We start from the raw sequence: 25585 nt of genomic DNA, 5'->3' as shown, positions 1-25585 counted from the left end.
AAACAAACAAAAAGACTCTCCCATCCTAATAGGTTGATCATCTACTGAGAATTAAGCTTAACAAAAAATACAAAAGTGACTTACTGACTTTAATTTGTCCTTAAAGAGTTAATTTCCGGGAGGATGATGTAGTATTTTTTCTTTGTATTTCGAGTTATGCAATAATAATAAGGTAATTATGATGCAGTAAGGTTAATTCAAATAATTCAATGATGCATTAAATTTAATGATGCATTATCTCACCTAAACTGAATATTGACAGAATAAAGTTTTTACGCAATATGTCTGCAGGGCCGAACGGAGTAAACAGGTCAAGAAGGCCAATCATAATTTTTAAATGTATTTTTTTTTTAAAGGTGCCATCAGTCAGGGAGCCCATTAAGCAGTGGACACCGGACACCTGGGATGTTTGTGGGGGAAAATTGGCACATTACATGAGATATCTGTCTAAATCATGAAAAATCAAAGATCAGTGTGTACTGCTTCATAACCTGTAATGCAAGCCAATATGCATTGCAATTAATCATGCTGGAAATAATTATATTTTTAAGTTTAAGTTTATTCATAAGATCATTTTGACATCATCTATACAGAACAATTGTAGCCAAATAATGACTTGGCATAGTTTTAGAATATGCCATAGGAATATTTTTTATTCCAATTTTTTACCCTGGTCATCTGTAATGTCTCCCTAAAGGATAAAACAAGCAGTAGTTACTGCTGTGCCATTTTCCCTTCCTAACAGACTTTTTAAAATGACTTTTCTCAGCTGAAACCATCAGTTTTTAATTTTCAACGTCTAAAGAACACTGGAAAAATATCATCATTGTACAGTAGGCTATTATATTAGGCTACTAAAGAATGATGGTATGTGATTAACACGAATGGAAAACATCAAAATGTGTTTAAACTTTAAAGGCTTCTTTTTCATTAGCAAGTTATGTCATTGAATTGTACAAAATATCAGTGCTAAACTCAAACTTACTTTCTCACTCAGAATCAGTCTGCTAAATCTTTTAAATGAATCTTAAATATTGTTCAGTAACTGGTATGTCTACTGGGTTATTTTATGCAGGATCCATCAATAAAACGGCTCCCAGCAGCCCAACAAGAAATAAAAAACAGGCCGATTGGTTTTCCACACTAACTCTGAATCCGAAATGGCCTCACGATGGCGCTGTTCGCGTGCACGAGTATGAGGTTATACAGCACTTAACCTCACGGGGGCAGTATAAGGTTTACATGTATGCAGGTGGTGCGACGCTTGTGCGAGTGATGTGATGTTTCTCCAATACTATTTCAGTTTGCACTACTTCGCCGTCTGACTCACTTAGGTAAGTGATTTATCTGTATAATGGTACGAAGCGAATTATAAAATCGCTAAATGTATATAAATGTACTTTTAAAGTAACTGCAAACAACGGGAGCTATCTATCAAAGAAATACTAGCACCATTTGCAGTTTTGCATAACATGAAAACAATGGAATGGACCAAAGACTTTACATGAATGTTCACTGATTTCCTATTAAACAAGTCTTGAATTAAAAAAAATGACGATTTGTTTTCGACCACATGAAAGAACAGACAGGATAATGACAAAACGACATAGAAATCCAATGACAAGTGATGACTGACGGTTGTTAATTTATTACAAAAAACATTGACACTGACAATATTTTAAAATACCTCTATTTTTCCCGTTGTTTTAGTGTTTGCTTTCTCTTCACAGTGATTCAATATAAACAAAGTGTATTACTACTGCTGAACCACTGAGCTTTACAAAAAGGAAACAAAGCACAGACATTTACAATCATTTGACTTCAACCAAAAACAAATACCAGAACAATAATATTAATAAACATCCGCAAATTGAGTAAAAAATAGATTTTAATCTTTTAAATACAATATTTTGGAATACAAATATTGATTTGCTCTTTACTGTACTTATTATTACTATTGACTGTTATCACTAGTGTTACTGTTGAGGTTTGATTTACAGTATATGAATATACAGTAAAATGTGAAAACAAACATTTTGGTAAATTCTGGTATTGCTCATTTACATAAATATACACAGACACACAAAAACACCTAGCCATGAATTTAATTTATCTCTCAATCATTTGTTATGTTCTAAGTCTGACAGACAAAATGGCTTTATATAATGTTTACCATTATGAAAACACTACTGTAATATCATCATTATATTAGAGTTATTATTGACACAAACATTGACATATTTTACAGCTGTCTTTGAATGGACCCACTCATTCGTGGTTATGTACACAAATCATGACATCCCAATAACCACTTAGGAGAGACATTAACTCCTGTGTATAAAAGAAAAAGAAAAAAAACATACTGAAATGTTAGGAAAAAAACTTTTAGCTTTGATAAACGCATATAGATTGAATCAAAAATTATATCGAGTTTCTTGAAATATAGCAAAATTCCCTTAACAGCCAAACTGGCAGTATTTTAAAGAAAAAATAGAGAGAAAGAGGAAGTTTTGCAATGATCAACACATATATTAGTGCCTGGAACTGCAAGACTATATTGAATAGAAATGTCAACAACACACACACACAAAAAAAGACAGGAATATAATGTCCACTGGCTTTCATATGTCTTAAAGTTAGTACTTCAACCACAAAAAGAGAAATCTAAAAAACCAATTCAATACAAAACAGACATTTTATAACAATCTCCCAAATTAATTGCTTTATTTCAATACCAAACCTGAGGCCAAGCTTCATAGAGTAGTATATGGAAAACCAAAAACTAAAATCATGCCATGAGCAACAGCAACTCGTATGATCATCCAACAGGCCTGCATCACAATACGTCTCCTAAGTATTTTGGGCCAAAACTCTGCAGACCCAGATTGAAACTAGTCTTGAGCTGAAAATATCATAAATATCAACCATGGAAGATTCTTTCCATCTGCGTCTATGGCGTGTATTTGCAGTGAACCACTTTCAGAGCGCTCATACAATCATTGCTGCAAACATCATACAGTGAAAATCACCCTGAAAATGTGGCGTCACCTCCGAGGTCTGTCTCTGCACATCAGTGGTTTTCATTTTTAGTACTTAAATTGGTAAAGAGGCCAAAATGGCAACTGGCTTTTCTTCCTCCACATGTGTAGAATAAATAAAAGGTAGCGGAGTTGTAGCACTCTAAACGGAGTATGATTGCATATAATATCAGACGAGTGTCTGCAAACAAACAACTGTGAGGAGACTACGCAAACATATCTTAAAAGAACCCAACGGAGAGTCTCGAAGCGAGGGCTCTGTTGGAGCCCATCTCGTGAGGCTTTCCAATTTGCATTTAATGTTGCTCTAAACCACAGAGGCTTTCAGTTTGACTTTGAATATCACAGAATGACGCAGACTGTCCGGCTGCGGCCATGTAAAAATGGAGGATTACAACACGGAATATGATCTTTTCTCTGAACGAATGAAAAAGCTTGACCATTGGCTCAATCGGTGACAAGCAGGCCAGTTTCATCTGATGACTCGAGGACGTCACCGGAAGGTCCTAAGGCCTCCAAACAAATGATCACAGCAAAAAAACGAAACAAAAACTACAGTAGTGGCCTACAGGAGGAACAAACTCCCTGTTTACCCTGATTTAGACGCATTGTTGGTTCAGTTCAGCATTTATAGTACCCATAGTCTCCTGTTCACACCTGTATCCCAAAACGACGATGTTAATCTTTAAAACAACTGGCTATTATACAAAAGACGGCCTGGTTTTCTTGGAAATTTTCTACAATCAAAAAAAGTGTCTGTTATGCGACTACTCCACAACTAAATTTAGTTTCAAAGCAGGACGTGACAGAGCAGCCTCTCGTAAAAAGAAAAAAAGAAAAAAGGCTGACATCAAATGGGTTATGAAGTCTTTCATATTGCTTTCCGTAATATGATGTTGCAGTACCAGTGTACACCAGTAAACTGAAGTTGGTCTTTTCTCCAGTAAGTCTTGACTTATGTTTTGCATATTTCACAAAAAGCTAGCGGGACAAAGTTAGATAGCACTTGTAGTATGGTGAGTGCATTATAAAAGACATTAATTTTACACAAGTGCCTTTTATGCACCAATTTAAGGAGAGAAAGAAAGCTTAATTGCTTGATTATAACTGTAGTGATTGGTGGCCTACTATCAGTAAATGAGGAGATATCACTGAATCGTATGATTCAGGTAAGAGTTCATATTGCTGCAGTCTCAGTAGGCGCCCTTGGCACGTAAATTTCTCTGAGTTTACAGTAATGGTTAGTTCCTAGAAACACTTATCAGGATGGCCGTGAGGTGACAGAATGAATTACACGTTGTCTGTGGTTTACCTAACACTGACTGATATAAATATGAAGTGTCTGAACTGACCCAAGCCTATGGTTGATGTGGTACCCATTGAAATCTATCTAATGGAGGAGGAGGATTGGATGTGAAAGACCAGTACTGGCGGACAGCTACACAAAGCGTCTTCTTCATATTCAACCCCCCCAAACAAAGTTCTCTTTTGGCTCTTGTAGCCCTTGCGACACAAAAAGACTTCGGGCAAACGTTTTGTCCTTTTTCTTCATCCTTCATTCATCCGTCGTTTATTCTCTAGGGTGAGTCCATCATGGCCTCCAGCATCTCCAGGAAGAGTTTGTGCATTGGCACCCCGCCGCGGGTCTTGATGCTGTAGAAGGTGGTGAGGGCCCGGCCAGCGGTCTGCCTGAGGAGAGGCAGGGTGAGGAGGAGGCGTCCGGCACGCTGGGGGTCGTCAGGGCGTCGCTGGACCTCCATCTCCAGCAGAGCCTGATGCAGCAGGTCCCGTAACTTCTGCACGGCCTCCATGTCCTCAATGTACACCGAATCTGAAGAGAGCAGAAGAGGACGAGTGTTTAGACCATCATATCTAAATAAATCCATTATGTCATTCTAGTGAGGGTGCTAATTAATTTATGTGAAAGACTGCAAAAATTTGTGAATAAAACAAACATTTTTATCCCAAGTGTTTAGGAGAACAAAATAGCCACTTCCAGAAACACTAGTGCAAAATAGAAATAGTAACTACTATTGAAGCCACGTTTATTAAATATAATAAATTACTTGTGACTTAAGAGCGTGCAGACAAAACCCTCTGATGAAATTTGGTCGCAGATGCTTTATCTGGAGTGACGCATCAATTAGAACAACATTTTCTTTTCTTCTCAGAGCAAATTATTCAGTCATAGGAAATCAATTAATTAATTAATGTATCCAGTAAATGTGATTCCATCATAGTTTATGCACAGACCTTCTAAATGAAATAAAACATTTCTCCACCTCAAGTGAATGTTTACATTTTTTATGTGCATTTGGGACATTTTTTGTATCTTGGTTTTTCCATCCAGCTATTTTATGCAACATTTGCATAAAATTATGTAGATGTAAACCTGAAAGATCATGTTTGGTGAATTGGAAAGTCGTGGAGACATTTGACCAACAGTTTACTCAAATCAATTTACTGCATCCTTTCTGAATAAAAGTATGAATTTCTTACATAAAACATACTAACTCTTTTGAACGCTAGTGTATATTTTTTGTGATTCATTATAACGAAGAGCTTGACATTATATTCAGTTTGTTGTGATGTGCGAAGAAATCCTGACTGCCCCAAGTAGGGTGACCACCCGTCCCGCTTTGCGTTGTACCGCACAGCATTTTCACCCCTTGTCCCGCACGTCGCATATTTGAGAAAATGTCCCGCATTTTCATCAGTCTGTTGGTTTTTAATTATCATATTAAGAAAACGTGCATGTGTACTTTTACCTTTTTAAGAAAGCATTTTATTTCCTCTTTTTGCTGTGTTTTTTTCACCTATATTTAACAGCGCTTCGTCAGAAGTACAAATACAACAGCCGTTTTTAAAATCCTATCCAATGGTTGAAAAGAAAGGAGTAAACACGGTCACTAGTAGGTTGTGACGGCTGTCAATCAAAATGTGGAGCGGTGATTCGTTCCATGTGTTCCCTGTCGGAAAACTAATGGATAATTCGGTAAATTAAAATTTTATTCAGAATAGAATAATGTGAGCCTCCAGTATAATTTTAATATTTGGTTGGTATGTGCTGTTTTCCTGTGTTTCAGCCAAGTGTGCTCTCTGGTGCTGGAGGAAAACAGAATTTATCAACTATCAACTAATTCAATAGTAAAAATAAAATAATCAAAATTCAATAATCAAAATAAAATTATCAATCAATTATCAATCAAGACCAATTAGCAATAGTTATCTGCATGATGCCTGCTGCCTTTGGGCTCAGTGATGTTGAATTTAAATGACGTAAAATAAAATAAAATAAAACATGTTATGTTACATTGTGATGTAATGGTGTTATCTGGAAGGGAATAAAGAACAAAGTATTTTTATCAGCTGAAAGGCAGAATACATATGTTTTTATTAAGTTAGATAGACATTATATAACAGTTTCAGGTTATGTTTTAGTGTTGGTAACATGTCCCATATTGTCCCACACAAACTTAGTAATCGTCCCACATTTGGTTTGTTTGATGGTGGTCACCCTAGCCCCAAGTCTACTTTATGAGGATTACTGAGAGAAGCAGTTACAAATGCAGGTATGGAACAACAATTAAATTAATCTGGTACATATAATATGAATCTTGTGCTAATTATTAACTGTTGGCACGTGTGCTAAATGTCACTGACCCATGGATAAGTCTGTTGGTGGGGGTTAATGTTTAGCACGTACACAGATATGTGAGGCGTAAGGAAGAGGTCTTGGGTGTGTTCAAGATTCAAAGCATGCGACTCCCAGTATTTGCATAACAAATACAGATTCTGTGGGTGAAGCAGATACGGGGGTTGAATTTATTATTTACAGTAATCAAAAGTTTCATGGGTTCTTCCAGGTGGGGGAAGAATTCGTACCAGCAGACAGTGACAAGATAGGTACGTTTACGACACAAAACAGAATATGGTCTGGTCTTAATTACTCAGTGACTCAGTCAGGTCAGGCGGGTTTTGATCAGAGGGTAACCAGAAGCGGAATGAATGAGTCATTAATAGGAAAATCTGGACAGGAAGCGCACCTGAGTTGGTGAGCGCGATGGCCTTGAGCATGACAAACTCCTCGCGGTCCAGCTGCAGGGCCCTGAAACGGCGTGCGAGCTGACTGATGGCAGCATTGAGTTCGGTCAGACCGGCCACACGAGACATCTCCTCATCCAGCACAAAGTCCTCTGCAAACACCACCTCATCCTCGCAGCCAAGAGAGCGGTAAGCCACCCCCAACACCAACACCTCCAGCCACACCGACTGCAGTACGGACATCTGGTCAGCCAGTGACAGAGAGAGGAAGCCTGGATGAGGGAGGAAAAAGAGAGAGCTTGACAATACACGTCCAATCAAATAAAAAAACATGCTCAAAATGCACAAACACAGACGGTTTGTCTTAAATCAATGCAAAAGGATGGTCAAAAAGATCTGCCAGTCTATTATGTCAGTAATATTAATAAAAACTTTTTTAAATTACACGAAAAAGAGAAAACCACTTTAACTTTACGGAATAATTATTTTAGAAAAATTGAAGCAATTGAGAAAAGCTACATGACGTTCTAATTAATACTGTTATAATGTTTTTAATCGTATTGTTGTATTTTAACTTATTTCTTTTGACTTGGTATTGAGAGTGGCATTGAGATTCTGAGAAACTGCTTTTGAAATATGAATTCAATATAGTAATACGTCATGATGCGAAATTCCAGCACTGTTGGTAAATTCTGAAAAGCTTATGACAGATGTCAACACCTTTACCTCAGAAATTGGCATTTTTCGCCACTTATTTGCATAAAGTGGAACATTTCTCAGCTTTTTGACACTGTCAATCCCATAATACCCTGTGCAAGCCAGCTGCTCACCTCCTACAGAGACTAAGAAAGGCTTGCTAATCTCAGATCTAGTGGACACACACAGTAAGAGATGTGTGGAGAGCAGGATGAGAGTTGTTGATGATGAGTACAGAGACACAGTGGACACTCACAATAGTGCTCTAAAATTGGAGGTCTTGAAAATAGCCAGAGACTGACTAAAGCACTTGAAATCGCTCCTTCCAAGACTGAGCTCGGACAGCAATTAGGAGAAAAGTCTTCCACATTCTGACTAGCTCTGACTCACCTGCTCCAGTTCCCTTCAATTATAATCTTTCTTTAGGCACCTGTTCTCTGCAGAGAGGTGTGATTGATCAGCACTTTCCAGCAGTGCAGAAATGTGAGAAACATCAAATATCATTGATTAACAATCTGCTAACTGTTTTCTAGCTGGCATTGTCATAGCCTCCTGAAATGTTAGCCTGTTATTGGCACATAGACCTTATTCACAGCAGCGCCATCTTTTAGCGAGGCTGTGAGGGATTAGACATACATCTCTTCAGTGGGTTGTACTGTTATTTAATGTGTTTTTGGATTGTTCTGCTGATGAAACACTGCAAAAATATCTTTCTAAGAAATTTCAGAGGACAAAAAAACTCCAGACAACATGAGCTGTGGAAAATTATAAGTGATCTAGGAGCTTTATACAGCTTTTTACAGCAGATGCCATTGAAAACACAGTAGAAGTCTATCAATCACATCCTTGCTTTCATACCTGTCATGGCGCTGCTCTGAATAAGGTCTATTGGCATCTGGGCTGCATTCAGCCCCGACAAAAAGTTGCAAAACGTTTTTTTTTTAAAAGGAAAGAGTGGTGCGTTAAACACCCTGTTCTGATGACGCAAGAGAAGGCCATTCTTTGTGTTCTTTTTGAAGAATTTTCAGAGCCTGCTCGGTATAAATATGAGTTTAATACTGCAAAATACGCTCAATGTTACAGTCACCGCCCTTGCCGTCCAGTATAAAAGAGCATCCCAATCGAGTGAAGGGATTTGTGGAAAATGTGGTTCCTAATTATTGTGATCCAACATTTGCCTCGCATTTCAGGATGAAAAGACAAACATTTCAGGTGAAGGATAATCCACTTCTTACCTCCGAGACTGTGTTTTGATCTATATGACCGTATTATTTTTATTGTGAGTATTAGGCTTATCACAAACATGTCTTCTAATATCTTCAATTGTTGCTGCAGCGGACACATTTGGAAACAACTTGACCCATTGTGCGTGTGTGAGCTGTCTCTTTTATACCATGTGGTTTATATGTATATACCGCCCTGTTGCGGCTGACATTTTTGACACACCAAACAAGAGAAAACGTATCTCAAACCCTGTTGCACACCGTTTCCAGGAAACATGTCGTTCAACCCGGAAACTGTAGTAAAACGTTGCGCACCGGTTTGAGCTTGAACGTGCCACTGATCTGCTCATCTTCTAAACGCCAAGGCCCGGTGTCACAGACAGGTCTTAGATTAAGCCAGGATAAGGCCTTAGTTCAATTTGGACATTTAAGTGCCTTTTATAAATGTGCCTTAGAAAAAAAACATTACTGGTTTGCATCTTGAGACAAAACAAAGATTTGTCAGTTAAGTTGTTTTCAGTTAAAACAGCTCCAACAAAGCTTAAGCCTTGTCTGTGAAACCAGGGGCAAGTTTAGTGGTATTTGGCTAGTAAGTAATACTTTTCCCAGTAAAAAGCATCAGTATAACTAGATCAAGATCAAGAAGATCAAGGATTTGCACGAGTAAACATGATGAGTATTTTATTTATTTTTTTACCATAGAGCAAAAGAGGATATTTCAAAAGACGATGTCTGCTACTCTTGGCACAGATTGCAGGGGACCTTTGCTGCTAAAATTAGTACCATTATACTACTTAATTCAAGTGGAAAAAATTAGCCCTTCATAAGATCTGGTCCATATTGCAAATTATTCAGTCGCCACAATCGCCACTGTCTGACCAAGGTACAACCACTGTTCATTATGTTTTCATTATCTGTTCACTGTGCATGCCATTTATCTGAAATAGATTAAGCCATAATAATAGACCACCATGAAAAAACAGCAGGAAATAAGACTAGGCCTAATTAACAAACCAACACCAGACTAAAAAAGCAGAATATGCAAATATATATATAGGCTATATACTGTATACGTATATATATAAAAGGTTTACAATACTTACTAGTTGTTTAAAAAAAAGATTTGATGCAAATCAAGATTTGATTCAAGATTCTAAACTGGTAAACTGTGGCAGGGGATACCTGACGAAATCCAATGACTTTTTTTCATCCCCTATTAACCCCAAAAAACTATGTTTCCAGGCAAACTGATATAAAACCCTTTAAGGCCTTAGTCAATAAATCAAAGAAGAGCTTACCAGATCCAGAAAGTACATTCCAGTTTCATGTGCAATATGAATCAGACAGTGAATCATGTTGTCAAAGGTCGAGGAAGGCATAACTATGTGGTAGTTTTACTTTAGCTTAATTTAAGTAATAGGAGAGTGAGAAAATTGTAGCTCGACACCAGAACAGTCTCCTTGCCAACCGTCTCGCAGTTCCTCTTCTTGCTCTCACTTACCAGGAATGTGCTTGGCCCAGCCGATGATAACAACTAGTTCCCGGTCGGCCAGATCACAGAGAGTGGTGAGCGTGCGCTGGGCCGTGTCGGGCTGCAAGGGGTCTGGCATAGCAAACAGCTTTTCTGGCTCCGCCACCAGCAGATGAGACACAATGATGCTGGATGAACCTGAGAGTAACAAACTAAACATTACTCAGCTAAATAATCAAGTCAAGCCAAAGTTTATCTATCAAATGTACAAAATTATATAATTGCGAGCAATGTTTTCAAAAATAAAATTACTGTTTTAATCAAATCAAATAAAAATATAAAAACAAAGGAGTTATTAAAAACATTTAAAATAATTCAATAAATAATATTTTATTACCCTTCTCTCCCTCTTTTCTTAAAGGTATCGGTGCACTCTGGTACGTGGCATTCTCCACCTCCGGGCGTCTCTTGTACTTCTGCCGTCCTCCTCTGACTCTGTCCAGGCGGACTCCTACACCGAAAGCACACACCAAACACAGAAAGAGGATTAGGGCATTGGCACTGCCTGTGGGTCATATCGTACACTGTGAGATACTTGGGTATCGTAAGAGAGAGGACTGGTTGTGCTGGCCAGGTGCCACCTCACCTTCTTTGAGCATGCCTACTTTGAGGCACTTGGTGAAGCGACATGCCTGACAGGCCTTCCTGCGGCGCTTGGTGATCTCACATTCATTAGAGGCGGGACAACTGTACTCAATATTGCCTGTTGGATGGAGGTGAAGACGTTATACTAGAGTTCACAGCAGTGTTTCCTAAAGAATTATGTTTTTGTAGCGAGAAGCCACTTGCTCTTCATAACAAATATTTAGATTTATAGATATTTATTAGCAATAAATATTATTCAATAATACAACTATTTAAAATTATTATTTAAAATATAGTTTTTTTTTTTTAAATATTACCAAAAGAATTCAATATCTTTTAACTAAATGTCATATGAACAACCAGTCAGTAATGATACTTTCAAAAAACGATGATAGGGAAAACGGCTATTGCTTAATTTGAGTCAGACATGACTGAAAGTAAAGACTTGCTGTTCTTGGTTTTATTTCAAGGAATGCAACTTTTTATCTCATCACATTCAATTCTGGATACACATGTCGTATTTTGCCGAGAGGCTGACAGAGCGGTGGCTCTCAGGGGGGCAGGAAACACTGATTCAGACCACTAGCGGGCTTGGCTTACTTACAAGTTATCTGTAACGACAAGTGAATCTGTTACACAGTATGACATGCTCACCCTGTATGGTTCTTTTGAAGAAAGCCTTACAGGCTTCACATGAAGCCACTCCGTAGTGGTAGCCAGACGCCACATCTCCACACACCAGGCACAGCCTTTTGGGAAGCGTGCTTAGTGCATACTTGCAGCGGCCTCCCCCGCTGCCGGTAGAGCCCTCCTCGGCTCCATCTGCACCCTCCTCCTTAAAATGGCAACGTAGAGCGGGGGTGTAAAGGGGCGGGGAGTAGCGGCCAGCGCCTTCTCCTCTGGAACCCCCTCCTGCACTCTGAGAGGAGTCTGAGGACGCTCCTCCCGGGCTGGTCCTCCCGCCGCCGCCTCCTACTCCTACTCCTCCTCCTCCTCCTCCTCCTCCTCCTCCTCCCTCAGGACTGCTGGGTTCAGCCTTTATGTACAGGTCGGAGCGTCGCTCTCTGGAAGACATGATACCTGAGGAGAAATATGTGAGACAATGAGGGACCTTTTTAGTTTTAACTTCATCATCATCGTCTTGATAAGGTCAAGACTGAATGCTTACACGTTTGATTTGCGACACTTTCAAATGTGCCTTTAAATCAGATACATATCTGATATCCAACCATCTGACTCTGACCTACATAAAAATTAATGCATGGGAATTACTAGGCCTATGTCTGAATCCTGAAGGTTAATCAACAGACTCAAAATGAAGTGATGCATGTAATGTCACAGAACAACCAGGGTCGAAAAGTAACAGGGGCTTGGGTCAAAAACACCACTGACATGAGTCAAAAAATGTCTCCAGATTCAAGATATAGGGAGAAAATGCCCCTGTATGCATTTTCAAGTTAATATTGAGTGAGTAACATTTTAGACAATATTATCTGCTTTTGCGGTTGTATAGTAGCCTATCATTTCATTTCCCCCCCCCATAATTTCAAACTGTTATATTCAAAATTGAAATTTGATATCTAAAAGAAATTAATGTAATAACAGTATTTACATAATTGTAACAGCCCTATAGTATTATTCTAATTTATTGATTGCACTCAAGAATTTGACAACATGTCATTTGATAAGGTTAACATTAAAAAAATGGAAAAGTTAATTACTGTTACTGAGAACAACCACCTCCCCTTAATAGGAGAAAGAACGCCCCATATTAAACCTGTGAAGACTACTGCTAAAAACTAACTCAATCCAAGACTGTGCTGTTGTCAGCCTCTGGGAATCTTGTCAGGTCATTAATGCAAACACAATCAGACTGTCTTAAGTGAATGTAAACAGACGGGACAAAAAAAAAAATCCTATGTGTGTCTAAATATTGAATATGTGCAGTAGGCCTTACAGTGTAAATGCAGCAAGTCTAATTTAAAAGAAGAATTTTTAAAGAAGCAATAAATGGCAAACAGATGAGGGGACTATTGTTTATTTTTCAGTAATCCTTGCTCTTTTCTTTTTGTTAACACGCAGGTGCATGCTGAGCAAGCAAACAGCATTCGAGCCCAGAGGTGAACAAACACCTATATGTCCTCACTCTCAAGCGGTGTTATGTTTGGAAGTCTCTGAACTGTTTTCTTTGTTTTCTCCATTGAAACATCCAAACAAACCAATTCACTACAATTAATCAAGCTTCCCACTCACTCACCTATGCTCAAACAACAGCAACTCTATGGATGCAATACATTTAGACAATGTTAATATTGAACCTTAATATTGATTCTTGAGATTTCATTCTGCTTGCAAAATAGCATATGCATGTAGTATCAGAGCATTTTAACGAGTATGAATACATAGGTTCAGTATTAATAAATTAAAGTATTGCCTATCAAACAAGATCTACAGGTCACTTGTATAGCAATTCAAACAGACGGAAATTTATTAAAAGGCCTTGTATTACCTTGTGAGCAGAACACATATATGCACATGACAGAATTGTGCACAAATCCATAATCCCAGTGCCATGGCCTCAGTCCACACCAGATTAGGGTCATTAATCCAGGAGAGGGAACCAATCGTCTAATTATACCTCCACAAAAGATGCCCTACAGACTCTTAACCGCTCCACGGTACCCACAGTTCATAAACCCCCCTCGAGGATAAACTGACCTATGATGCCATTTCTTAAATTTGCTGATCTTGCCATTTTATGCATTTAGCGAAAAAGAAAAAGGGTCTATCACAATTCCACATAAAAAATTACCCAAGATGCGTAACGACCGCCAAGTAGGGAACACAACCAGCAATGATATATGCTCCTCATGATTACTGGAGCAATACCGGGGTCGTGGACTTTCTGATTGAGCAGCTAGTCATACATTTTCTGAAATATATATATAGGTTAATGCACATATACGGACTCACATCATGATCCTACACTCTCTGCCACTCGGATTATGGTCAAAAACTACATTTCCACCTTCATTTGTCCTCAGCGGATATCACACAGACACTACTCCCCTTTCACCTGATTGTGTGTGATGTGATGTGTTGCAACTTTGGCGAGTGTGCAGAATGTAACTGTGCCCCACTGCCTCCAAGTCCACTGTACTTTCTGCCAAACATGTTCATTCTGCCTCTGCCACACTTACATTAACCTGAACTCTGAATTTAACCTATACCAACAGAATGGTATTTATATGATGAATATGGAAGATGTGTGAAGGAAATCAACAGTAATGGCGCTTATATGTCACTTGATCTCATTCTTTAGCTTTACCCTGTTCTTTGAGCACTCTACTAAACCCAATCACGTGGCTAGAGTGAAGACACGCGCCGCGTCACAGGAGGTAAATTATCCAATCGTGAGGACAAGCTGAGTTCTCTAAATCCCTCATCAAACTGAACGAACCGGATATGGAGAAACGTTCCGGTTCAAACACATGTAAATGACAGACTACAAAGGAAAATGGGCAAACGAATCATGAGGTGTCAACGAATCAACCTCCATCATCATCATCATCATCACGCACGGGCGTTTCTCCCGCAGAAATTCACGCAAACCTCACCGATGTGCGATTTCCGATTCGGCTCATTACATAGTAAAGTTGAACTTTAAAAGATGAGAAATTTGATGTGGCGATGAGAAGTCCAACAGTGAGTCGGTTCTTTAGACCAGTTCATTTCAAAGAACCGCTTCAAAACGATTTAGCGCTCTTTTGCGTCATCGCGTTATTACGTAACGTTAATCACGTGGTCCCTGTCATGCTCCAGAAAAGCAAAATGAATGTAGGGACATATTACTGTTTATTACGTTGTATTAATAAGACAGCTTATCATAATTTATAAGCCCCAGATCAGTTTTTTTTGCAGCAACACATGAAAACAAAGTCACCTGGAGCTTCTTTCATTTACATTAAACGATGGGCTACTATTCATTTATTCCTCTCGGCTGAGTTTATGTACGTTTTAATGCTATTTATTAAAACCAAATCTCGCTTGTTGATATAACTATTTTACAAACAACTCGTAAATATATTTTCAGTACGTTTTAAAGCAACTTACTTTTCGACCCACAAGTCAAATCTTATCAAATCACTCGGTTTTGCTCATAACGAATCGGGCATGACAGTTATCAGTTCAATGATTTGGAGTTGTTCACTTAAGAACTGCTCGGACCGAGTCAGCCCGGTTCACTAAAAAGATGACTAAATAATAACAATTCATTCAAAGCAAATTTTGAATGTAAAAACAGCTATATTCGGTGTGCTGTTTTTGCTACTTTATCAACCGAATCAAACGTTTCAGTCTGGTCTGTAAAGCTTACAAATTCTAAATAGGCTACATCCGGATTTATGCTTGTTTGAATTCTTATTACCGGTTTAAAAGTCCATCTGTGTTCCTCTCATAAGAATCAGCCAAATGGTTCTCTAGCTTAGCTTTCGCTAACTTACCTACTCATTCAGGATCAAGATACGTCCCACCTCCTCCAAACGTCTCTACCGGAGAGCATGTACCCAAAAATAGCTATGTATTGACTCACACAAATAAATCCGTCTGTGTTCCCTTAAACATGCCTGAATAAGCGTAGTTTAGCTAGCAATGCGCATCTCTGAACTTCACTTTCCCCCTGACAAACGTGTCATGAGTCATTGGCTGCCCTCAGGAGGATGGAGGAGAGTTGCTCATATGCAGCCACACACACACACATTATGTAGCCTACAAAATATAGTAATTTCTGATAATCACGCAATAATGATTGATACAAAAATTAATACCATTGCTGACAGGTTATTTTTTTTCTTCAGCTCAACCCAGTTGTGTTAAGTTTGACTTGATGTAATGAGAGACAGAAAAGGGTAAGAAAAAATCAGCAACTCAAAATACAGGTCTGAACTCAAACAAACATCTAGGATTATACATCTTACTGCTACTATATCCCCAGCTGAATCCCTATATTTTAAAATTACATACATCCTTTAAATAGGATATAATATGAAAATTAAAATAATCCGAGTATGAATCAAAATAAGAGAAAAACCTTTATAGAGAACAATTAGCTTACCTTTTGCTCAAAAGCCAAAGGTCTTTAGTCTTGTTGTGTATGCTGAAAATCTTCTCACTTTATTTTGGAGTCAGAAGACTGCAGGATAGTTCACACTGGGTGTCAGGAACCCTGGCAAGAATAGAGAAAATTAGTGATACATCAACACAATAAATATTAGACTGAATATGCATTACAAAACAAGGCCTCATAAAATGCATTGCTTCAGCAGAGGCACATATTGCTATCAAGTGGCTAAATAATAAATAAAAACGAAACCACCATTAGTCTGAACCACATCTTCTCGAAACCAAAGCTAAATTAAACCTCCCATAAAAGTATTGCAGATATCTAACAAAAATGCCAGATTTAATCAGGGACAACATTAGCTGTAAATGTGGTCTCAGCAGCATTAGGTCTTGCATTGTTTCTGTCTTCGAGTCAATCCTGGTCAATGTCACACAAACCTCTAGTAGGGCTGTATAGGAGCCTGATTTGTACCCCATATTAATCTGTGTGTTTATTACACCGTATCCATGTTTTACCCCTCACCACCTTCATCATTAGGCACAAAATGCTGACTGAGGGAGAAACCATTTCTTTGTCTTTCTACCAAGCAACCGTTCTCTGGTCTTGCTCACTGTCATTCACTCAATCTCGGCACGCATTCAGACTCTTGGATACTCTCATATGATTTCTGCACACAACATTCTCCCTCCCCCCTCCGCTCTCTGACACATTCCAAAGGTCAAAGTCACTGGAGGGGTTTGAAGGACAGGCACAGTAACTCCAAAAGGGCTCTGTGTGACAGCAAACACAATGTGTTTCACAGCTGAGAGACAATTCTTATAAAAGAGACATGGGTAATTGCAGGGTTATTATAATTAACTAAAACCATAAAAAAAAACATTTTCATTACCTGTTATAAAATAAATTGTAACTGATTTTAAAAAAAAAATTAATATATATATATATATATATATGATATTTTTAGATATTAAATGTGCATTGACTATGAGCAGGCAAAGTTGTCTTACAGAAAACTGAGCCCAAAGTCCATTCATAGACTTTCACTTTCATTTTTTTACATTATATTTAGAGACAACCGACACAGTTTGTGGCCTCCGAATATACTCCACTAATACATTTTATCTTTCAGTGACTTATACTTTATAACAGGTAGCTTATGAAGAGATATGGTATAACTAACAGCATTAATTAATGATGTTTTAAATGAACTGAATGTCTTTGTCACATTTTAAAAGTACAAAAGTGAAATTGTTTTAGACGTCAATGCTGCTGTTGGCATGGTCTGTAACATTAGTTAAAGATTTCTTGTGTTTTTTTCTATCACTTAAGGTTACTGATTTATTTTTTGAGGTACACTAGTTAAGAACAGCTCTACTTTTCAGAATTAAACCAACCTATTCTTACACTAGTCACAGTAGTCAGTATTAAGGCTGCATGATACTGGAAAAAAACTGACATTGCGTTATTTTGTTTTTCTGCCATATATATAGCGATATGAAGCCGTTTCTCCAGATGAATAGCTCTATTTGGAAAGAATGATTGGAGTGATTTTGTAGGGGAGTGAATCTGCTTATAAAATAACAAACAAATTACAAGCATAGATAAATACAATAGTACAAAGACACAAATGAAATAAACAGTGCTTTAGCCTATGTTTTTCAGGCAAGCCTAACAGTATCCAGGTACAGAAATTAAATAATCAAGTGTAAAATAACACTGCATAGTCTTCCCTGTATAAATTAAATATCATTAATCTTTGTTAAAGCTATAAAGTTATTGCGATATCGATGCTAAAAGGATATATCGTGAAGCCCTAGTAAGTATAGTTGTCAGGTGGTGCTGTGTGTAAAATTAAAGCATAATAGCAGTGATCAACTGATTTCCAAGGTAAAGTTTACTACGTAAATCTAATTCTCAGCAGAGAAATCAGAGATAAGTACTGTGTTTTAGTCTTTGAACTTCGACTACAGTATGCACACATGCAACTGTAGAGCAAAGACTGTCAGAGCAGACCTCAAAAGGTGACCTTGTTCAGTGAGCCTTGACCATTGAAGGGTTGATTGCTAAACTGGATTACAAATTCTTAAGAACAGAGATTCCCAATCACATTCAAGAGGGGCCTATAGTGGTCAACCGGAACTTCAAAGACAGTTTCTATAAAGTATCTATACAATTAGAAAAAGAGTTTTTAATCACATATTTAACCCATACAGTAGACTCATATGTAAATGTTAAAAAAGGTTTCAAAAATTGCCTCAAGCAAAAACTTTACAGACTTCCAGTCATTGACTATGAAGCAACATTGTTGATTGTGCTTCAATTTAAAAGTGCAATCAGCAATATTTTTTTGTTGTGCTGATTATATGACAGTCATCTTAAGCCCTGCAACGTTCGATTTTTACGTGTGCGCTATTGTATGCATACAGTGCACGAGACACAAATTTCATCATCAGCATAGTACTTGCATCTTTTACACATGCAGCCCGACTTTTCTAACCGCGTACTCTGTGCTCACAGTTCACATGCACCTTGAGAGAGGTTCAGAGATACCGCAACTTTAGTTTAAGCTGTCTAGTATTGTATGTCTCATAACTTTCGAAGAGAAATAGCGCAGACACTGGATGAAACTTACTAGCGCGCATGTGTCCACCACCTGTGTTCACACACAATATCAAATGGGAGTATACTATGGAGCGAATTATGTGCCAAAACCTCGCACACACAGAAAACGTGTTTTACTCACACCCAATGATTCACAAACAAACTCAATGTGGTTTGTAAATACAAAACATCACTCACAAACTAATGCATATTGTTTTGCAAATAAAAAACTTACCTATCAAACAAATACAGTATGTTTTACATATACATAGAAACGTATTTCTTCAATGACAAAAATATCCTCCAAGTACGAAACAAAAACCTTCAAGTACAAAGCAAAATTCTACAAGTACGAAACAAAAACCTTCAAGTACAAAGCAAAATTCTACAAGTACGAAACAAAAACCTTCAAGTACAAAGCAAAATTCTACAAGTACGAAACAAAAACCTTCAAGTACAAAGCAAAATTCTACAAGTACGAAACAAAAACCTTCAAGTACAAAGCAAAATTCTACAAGTACGAAAAACTGTCACGTCACTTTTGGCACTATTTTTCCGCGTCCAGTCCAGGCAGATAGTGTAGACATATTAATTTAGTAATTTTGCACGAGTAATGTAGAAAAAAATGTAAAAGCAACATATGATGACAGAGCTTTCAGCTTATAGATTCCCCTATCCTAGAGAGAGTACTAATGTGGATTTCTGTCTAGATATGTAATAAACATTTGGCAAAGAAAACCTCAAAAGGTAAATTATAGATACTGTAAGACAGAAACTCACCTGTTGTTCACCGCTCATTTTCACCGCTGTGGCAAAGGGAAGCACGAACGCGTTTCAAACAATCACTGCTTCTCCCGGGAGGACTAGCGCTAAATTAATCCCGTGCGCCATCTACTGTTTTGGAAGAGGAAGTTGCTCAACTGCATTTGTGAGAAAATCAGCGTGGATATATTTGTGAGAAAATCTGCCTGGACTGGACGCGGAAAAATAGTGCCAAAAGTCACGTGACAGTTTTTCGTACTTGTAGAATTTTGCTTTGTACTTGAAGGTTTTTGTTTCGTACTTGTAGAATTTTGCTTTGTACTTGAAGGTTTTTGTTTCGTACTTGTAGAATTTTGCTTTGTACTTGAAGGTTTTTGTTTCGTACTTGGAGGATATTTTTGTCATTGAAGAAATACGTTTCTATGTATATGTAAAACATACTGTATTTGTTTGATAGGTACGTTTTTTATTTGCTAAACAATGCATTAGTTTGTGAGTGATGTTTTGTATTTACAAACCACATTGAGTTTGTTTGTGAATCATTGGGTGTGAGTAAAACACGTTTTCTGTGTGTGTGAGGTTTTGGCACATAATTCGCTCCATAGTATACTTTTAAAGGCAATGCGTTCTACTGTGGCGAAGTGCCGTGAAAAAAACAAACAAAAAAACAAGTAAAGTTTGGGCTTTCTACTGACAACTACAGCAGGATGCAGAATCACAGAGATTAATTTATTCCAAAAATGTTCAATAACAAGGATGTTACAGGGTCGGCTGGTCACATTACATGATCTCAACATGTCTGCCCCCAACTGGCTCCATATAAAACAAATCAGCTTTTATCAACATTAAACAGAAGTTGCGTTAGTCTTTTCTTCTCTATCGTGACGTATATCTAAATTAAATGGCTTCACGAACAAACAAAAAAAATGGAGGACGCGACTTGATTTTGTCCATCTGGAATTGATTGGATCGTTTGATCTGTGGTTTGCTATTGCTGTGATCTAATTTAAGTGGCTGGTTTGCCCCTCCCTTGTGCCAGTAAACACGTCATCAGAGGAGAGAAGTCAGTGCAAAAGGGAGGGGAAGTTATTTGAGTAAAGATAACGAGGGCACATGAATTTAAAAATAAAATAATGATGAGCATGGATAAATCATTTTGAATAAACACTGCAATATTTCCATAAAATTAGAAATGGTCCATATTGATTTCATGGTGACTTTCATCTCTAGTCAGAGGACATCATTTTAAACTGAGTTTAAACTTTCGAAATAATAAACGATTTATTTGAGGGTAAAACTTTTTAATGTGGGAAACGATTAAGTAAGTCTGTGAAGCGTAAAATACGTAACGTTACAGCTTTTGATTAGCCTACATTTGATAAACATAACTACTGCTACCAAGTCTGCTTCAAAGAGTGCCCACAGACTTTTAAAAGCCAAATAAAATTACTATGTTCTTGTACCAATTGCATTACGTCAGCGACGACGTGTAGCCTACAAGAATATAAGCAGATCTGTCGCTCCAGGTAGTTTGTTTCCAGACTGAAATGCTGGACCGGTAATGCGACATGTCTCGAGTAGCCTAGAGTCCGAGGTAAAAATCTCACGCGCTGACACAATGCATGAGCCAGGGGACAACTCGATCAAGGTCAGCGTGCTGCAAAGTGTTACTGCGGACTTTCCCCCCCTTTTTATCGCAGTAAGAAGCGCATAATGCTCATTTATATGCAACGATTAAGCAACAGTCTGCGAATTCAAATGTTAAGCACTAAATCAAATCTGTCAAGACATGTTCTCGTGCTGTTAGTAGTCGTACAAACAGCAAACTATCAGAACACACTGACCTATTTACAGTGTAAAGTTTTTACTGCTGAGCGTAACATGGAAATATCGGTAGCGACAGCAGACAGTTGCCAGTGATGATCTGTATGACGACAGTATCATGATTATCTGACAGGTTCACAACAAGCGCATTAGCATTAAACGCACAAAATAAAGGATATTGCGTTGCTGGGTGCCGGTTGGATGAATACTTACCAGTAATTCAGAGAACATTGCTGGTGCCTCGAAAACAACCAAGGAAACCAGTGAGCAAAACAGTCAATCCTACAAAGGACTATCACATAAATTATAACGCAGTGTCTTGTCCTACACACGCGGATTTAAAGAGCAGATACTCTGCCTATTTGCTGAGGTGGGCTACCTTACTTAGCAATTCTGGTGCTGTACTACGTACGATACGGTAGGCTATATGTGACGTAAAATCAATGCAACTACACGATAATTTGAATGAATGGCGGCGCGAGTGCAGTCAGTTGAGAAAGCGCGTATGTTTAATCCATGTTTGATTCGCTCTTCCCTGGACTAGTTCCTCATATTGCTGTTTCGGTTGTCACTGGAAGCCTGAATCCTGTCTTCCGCTAATACAGCTGAGATCCCGGTTACGTATATCCTCGTTGTTTCTCCTCCCTCTCTGCTCTTGCGTCTGCTGTTTCTCCGTTACGTCCACTCCCGCTTCCAATCACGCGTCCTCGCGCCTCCGTCACGAGCGGCAGCAGCAGCGCTTTAAACAATAAAGAGAGGTTGACCTACTGTATGTCTGACTCACGAGTTTACACACTTTTGATCTATTATCCGAAGCAATTATTCAGATTTCTTACATCCCTGGCTATTTTGGTAACTGATTGAAGGGTAAATGAAACAAAGCTCGGTGCAAACAGAGTCCATTTAATAACTGCCATGATTCGTGACTATTAATAATTCGGCCTCCCCACAGGGTTCGTCGAAGCTGAGAATAAAGCATTAATCTAGTCCCAAACTATACATTTCGGCTGCTGATCTAATTGTACTAATGCTTATTCATTTCCCTGTTTAATTTATGAAGGGACTTTAAAACATGTGACACATTTTTCAAGGATAATTCCGATTTAATGTCAACCGAATAATAGCCTACCTTTATAAACAGAACCCAGTCTTTCACGTGCACGCGCCGTGTAATTTTTGCCGTAGAAAATCATAGTTAATGATAAATTGAACCAATTCTACACCAAACCATGTGGTTAGCGGAAGTTATAGCCCATGTGGATGAAAATGATATTTATGGGACAATACATGTATTTTTACTGTAAATAGGCCCACAGAAAAATAAATAGGCACATTATAATTTATGCTATCACCTTATGTTTCTTATTTTGTTATCTGTTATGTATACACATGCTGCTTTATGTCACATTCTATGTTGTTTAGTTCATGTTTAGGCTACGGCATAATTTCAGTCTCGTGATTGTTGAAGTGTCAGTGTTCGTTTAAATGTCATCATGTGGCCTTTTGTTTTACTACTCAGGTTATATCTATATCAGTTGATGATATAGGCTATGCTAAAATATAGACTGTGTGTGGACCAAATAAGTTCCGTTCAGAAAAACCCGAGTCCGTAGTAATGCGACAGAATGCGTTTGTCCCATTGAGCTCAAAAGGCAGAGCTGTAAATCAAACAACGCTTTAGATGGCATGGAAAATGTCAGTCCGCTCGGTCTTGTGACACTGACCCAGCTCACTGCTCTAGGCCTCCCATAGTCAGCTGGTTCCTACTAGAGTTATGGGCTGTGAGCCAGCGGCGCAGAGTTCACAGTGACTGCGGAGAGAGGAAAGGAGAGAAAGAAGGAGAGACTACAATCCGCGTAACCTGATCACTGCACGCCGAGAGAAAGAGCGTCGCGCCTCAAAGCCGCGCAATGCTGTTGTAACGGAAAAGAGTCTCGTGTTAAGGAAATGATTAGGCTACAGTGTGGTCTAGGCTATTTTAGAAATGCACCTCACACAGCATGACCGAAACCTGTCCGTTTTGTCAAATTATTTGAAATGAGACGGTATAATTGTCTATTAAGAACACTATAAGAACAAAATAGCCTACATGCATGATGTGGCGTAGACTATGTGTATGGAAGCAACGGCGTGCCGCATGAAAAACGATTTAAAAAAGCAAACAGGAAGCCCTAGTGTTCCTGTTGTCATTGAGAACGTGCACGCGACCTTGAATTGAAGGTCATTCCCCGACGCAGCGCTGCATTTCAGCCGAGCTGCGCGCGCGCTGGCGCATTCTGTTCCTGTCTGACTGAAGCTCTTCACACGGAGGAGCTCCTTTACCGCACGATTCCTCACATGCCCTCGTTTGAACGGTCCTGTCACCGTTTAGATGGTTTACAACTTTTACGGAGTGTCATGAGATCTTTTCCGACGGAGGCTTTTGTGTAAATTTGGTTTATGGCTCTGCCACAAAAGGTCACACCTCGGTGCTCCGGAATGCTGACAGAGGTCATGACCCCAGAAACAGGTGGGAGCAGCTACACATAAGAGCCTCAAAAAGACAACAGCTGGGAGGTGAAGGCTATCAAATAGTCTCTGAGGCTATGCAGTAAGGGGACACTGAATCATGTTAAACAGCATCTTCTTTTCTTTTTTAACAAACTCACAATTAAACACACACAAAATCATGTGGATTTTTTTTAATATCAGCTAAAACAATGCACTGTCTTCTTCACTCCCACTGATACTCATACAACCGGTTATTTTAAACATGAGAGGAACTTTTGGTGAGATATTTAATAAACGACCATTTGTAGTTTTAGTCTATGGTAAAAGGGGTAGCCTAGTAGTAGTCCATGTCATAAAAGGTATGGATATCATTCCCAATATAGGCTAACTGTATAGTATAGGCTACTAGTAGCCTATATTCTGTTTTTGATTGCTTACCCATTTTGATTTAAATGCATGCAACACAAAACATTCTTCATATTTATTTATTTTGTATAGATTAGAGTGCTTTATAATGAATGAAACCCTCAAAAGAAGCGAATGGTGTAATTGCATCACAGTGTAAGCAGGAAGACGCAGCGCAGCACCATCTAGCGGTGATGTGATTAATCAGCAGATAAGTGGATTGTGCCAGTCTGCCGACTAGTGACGTCTATGTACAGAGTGTCCTCGCGCACAAGGTCATATGTTTCCGTGCACGAAAGTTGAGACATCCGAGCATGTGGCCCAGTTTAAGCTCCTGTAGTGTAGCAACAAAAGCGATAACAGTGTTCAGTGGTGCCAAGATAATCAGCGAGAAATAAAAATGCAAAGAATAACGCAATAATGATTGACAAACGCGTGGTATTAAACCTTTTTATTTCTGTAGGCCTATCTCATATTGGTCACTAGTAGCCTACTCAAGGTTGTCAAAATAATTTTGTAATATTCACTGTGCAATGTAAGGTGATTGAATTATATAGGATGTCAGATAGTAATATAATTCATGTTTGTGTTTATTTTGGGATTTTTAGCTGGTAAGAGGAAAAATATTATCAGCCCTGTTTCTGTTCTGACCAACATAAACATAGCAAATACTAAATTTCACATAAACGCTGTGTGTATGTCTGTCTCCCTCTGCCAGATCACCATAATCACCAGATTTATAGAAATTAAAGTTACCATGAAATCGTGAAATAATACCATTTTAATGGAATATTGTAGTAGGCTATCTATTATAAATGATTTATCCATGCTCATCATTTTTTAAATTCGTGTGCCCTTGTAATCTTTAATCAAAATATATTCTCCCTCCCTCTTGCAGGACATCTCTTCTCTAATGATGTGTTTACTGTCGTGAGGGCGGCACAACCTGTCACTCATGAGATCGACCAATAGCGATCCAACGGTCCAATCAATTCTCAATGGACAAAATCAAGTCCCGCCTTACATTTTTTTTCCTATAAATTTTTTGTTGTTGTTGTTTCACTCAGATATACATCACAATAAGCATGTAAAGACTATCACGACTTCTATTTTATGTCGACTTTAAAAGACAGACTTGGACATTTCCTACATTTGTCTGTCCATTTTTGAGGGTTCAGGAGAGGGACTGATGGTTTAGTTCAGTGAAGTTCTGTCTACAAAAGAAGAATGCATAGAGTTGTATGGGGTAAAATAAATAAATAAA

At 38.4% G+C, this 25585-nt stretch overlaps 1 protein-coding gene across 2 annotated transcripts; it reads right to left on the bottom strand.

Annotated features, from left to right (window-relative positions):
• Positions 1-1628: 1628 nt before the first annotated feature.
• Positions 1629-22108, bottom strand: esrra (estrogen-related receptor alpha). Of its 2 annotated transcripts, XM_056239455.1 has the most exons (8): positions 21640-22108; positions 16231-16341; positions 11772-12197; positions 11119-11235; positions 10870-10983; positions 10503-10670; positions 7085-7354; positions 1629-4869 (listed from the first exon to the last, which is right to left on the bottom strand). In XM_056239455.1, the coding sequence occupies exons 3-8, from the start codon at positions 12190-12192 to the stop codon at positions 4616-4618; spliced, it is 1344 nt and encodes a 447-aa protein (XP_056095430.1). In that variant the 5' UTR covers positions 12193-12197; positions 16231-16341; positions 21640-22108; the 3' UTR covers positions 1629-4615. The 2 variants fall into 2 exon arrangements, with proteins under 2 accessions (XP_056095430.1, XP_056095431.1); XM_056239456.1 differs by lacking the exons at positions 16231-16341; positions 21640-22108 and adding an exon at positions 15620-15766.
• Between the last annotated feature and the right edge of the window lie 3477 nt (positions 22109-25585).

This window comes from Rhinichthys klamathensis, unplaced genomic scaffold, assembly GCF_029890125.1.
Source record: "Rhinichthys klamathensis goyatoka isolate OS25496 unplaced genomic scaffold, OSU_Roscu_1.1 h1tg000565l_1, whole genome shotgun sequence".
Taxonomy (NCBI): Eukaryota; Metazoa; Chordata; class Actinopteri; order Cypriniformes; family Leuciscidae; genus Rhinichthys; species Rhinichthys klamathensis.
The sequence above is the reverse complement of the archived record's forward strand: the minus strand, read 5'-3'. Positions and strand labels throughout refer to the sequence as shown.

Bases quoted from the DNA above. Each gene is read 5' to 3' on its own strand.
- esrra (XM_056239455.1), bottom strand. From the start codon at position 12,192: ATGTCTTCCAGAGAGCGACGCTCCGACCTGTACATAAAGGCTGAACCC. The intron at 10,671-10,869 runs GTAATAAAATAT...TGTTACTCTCAG, and splicing joins AAGAAAAGAGGGAGAGAAGG to GTTCATCCAGCATCATTGTG. The intron at 4,870-7,084 runs GTGCGCTTCCTG...TGCTCTCTTCAG, and splicing joins CATCGCGCTCACCAACTCAG to ATTCGGTGTACATTGAGGAC.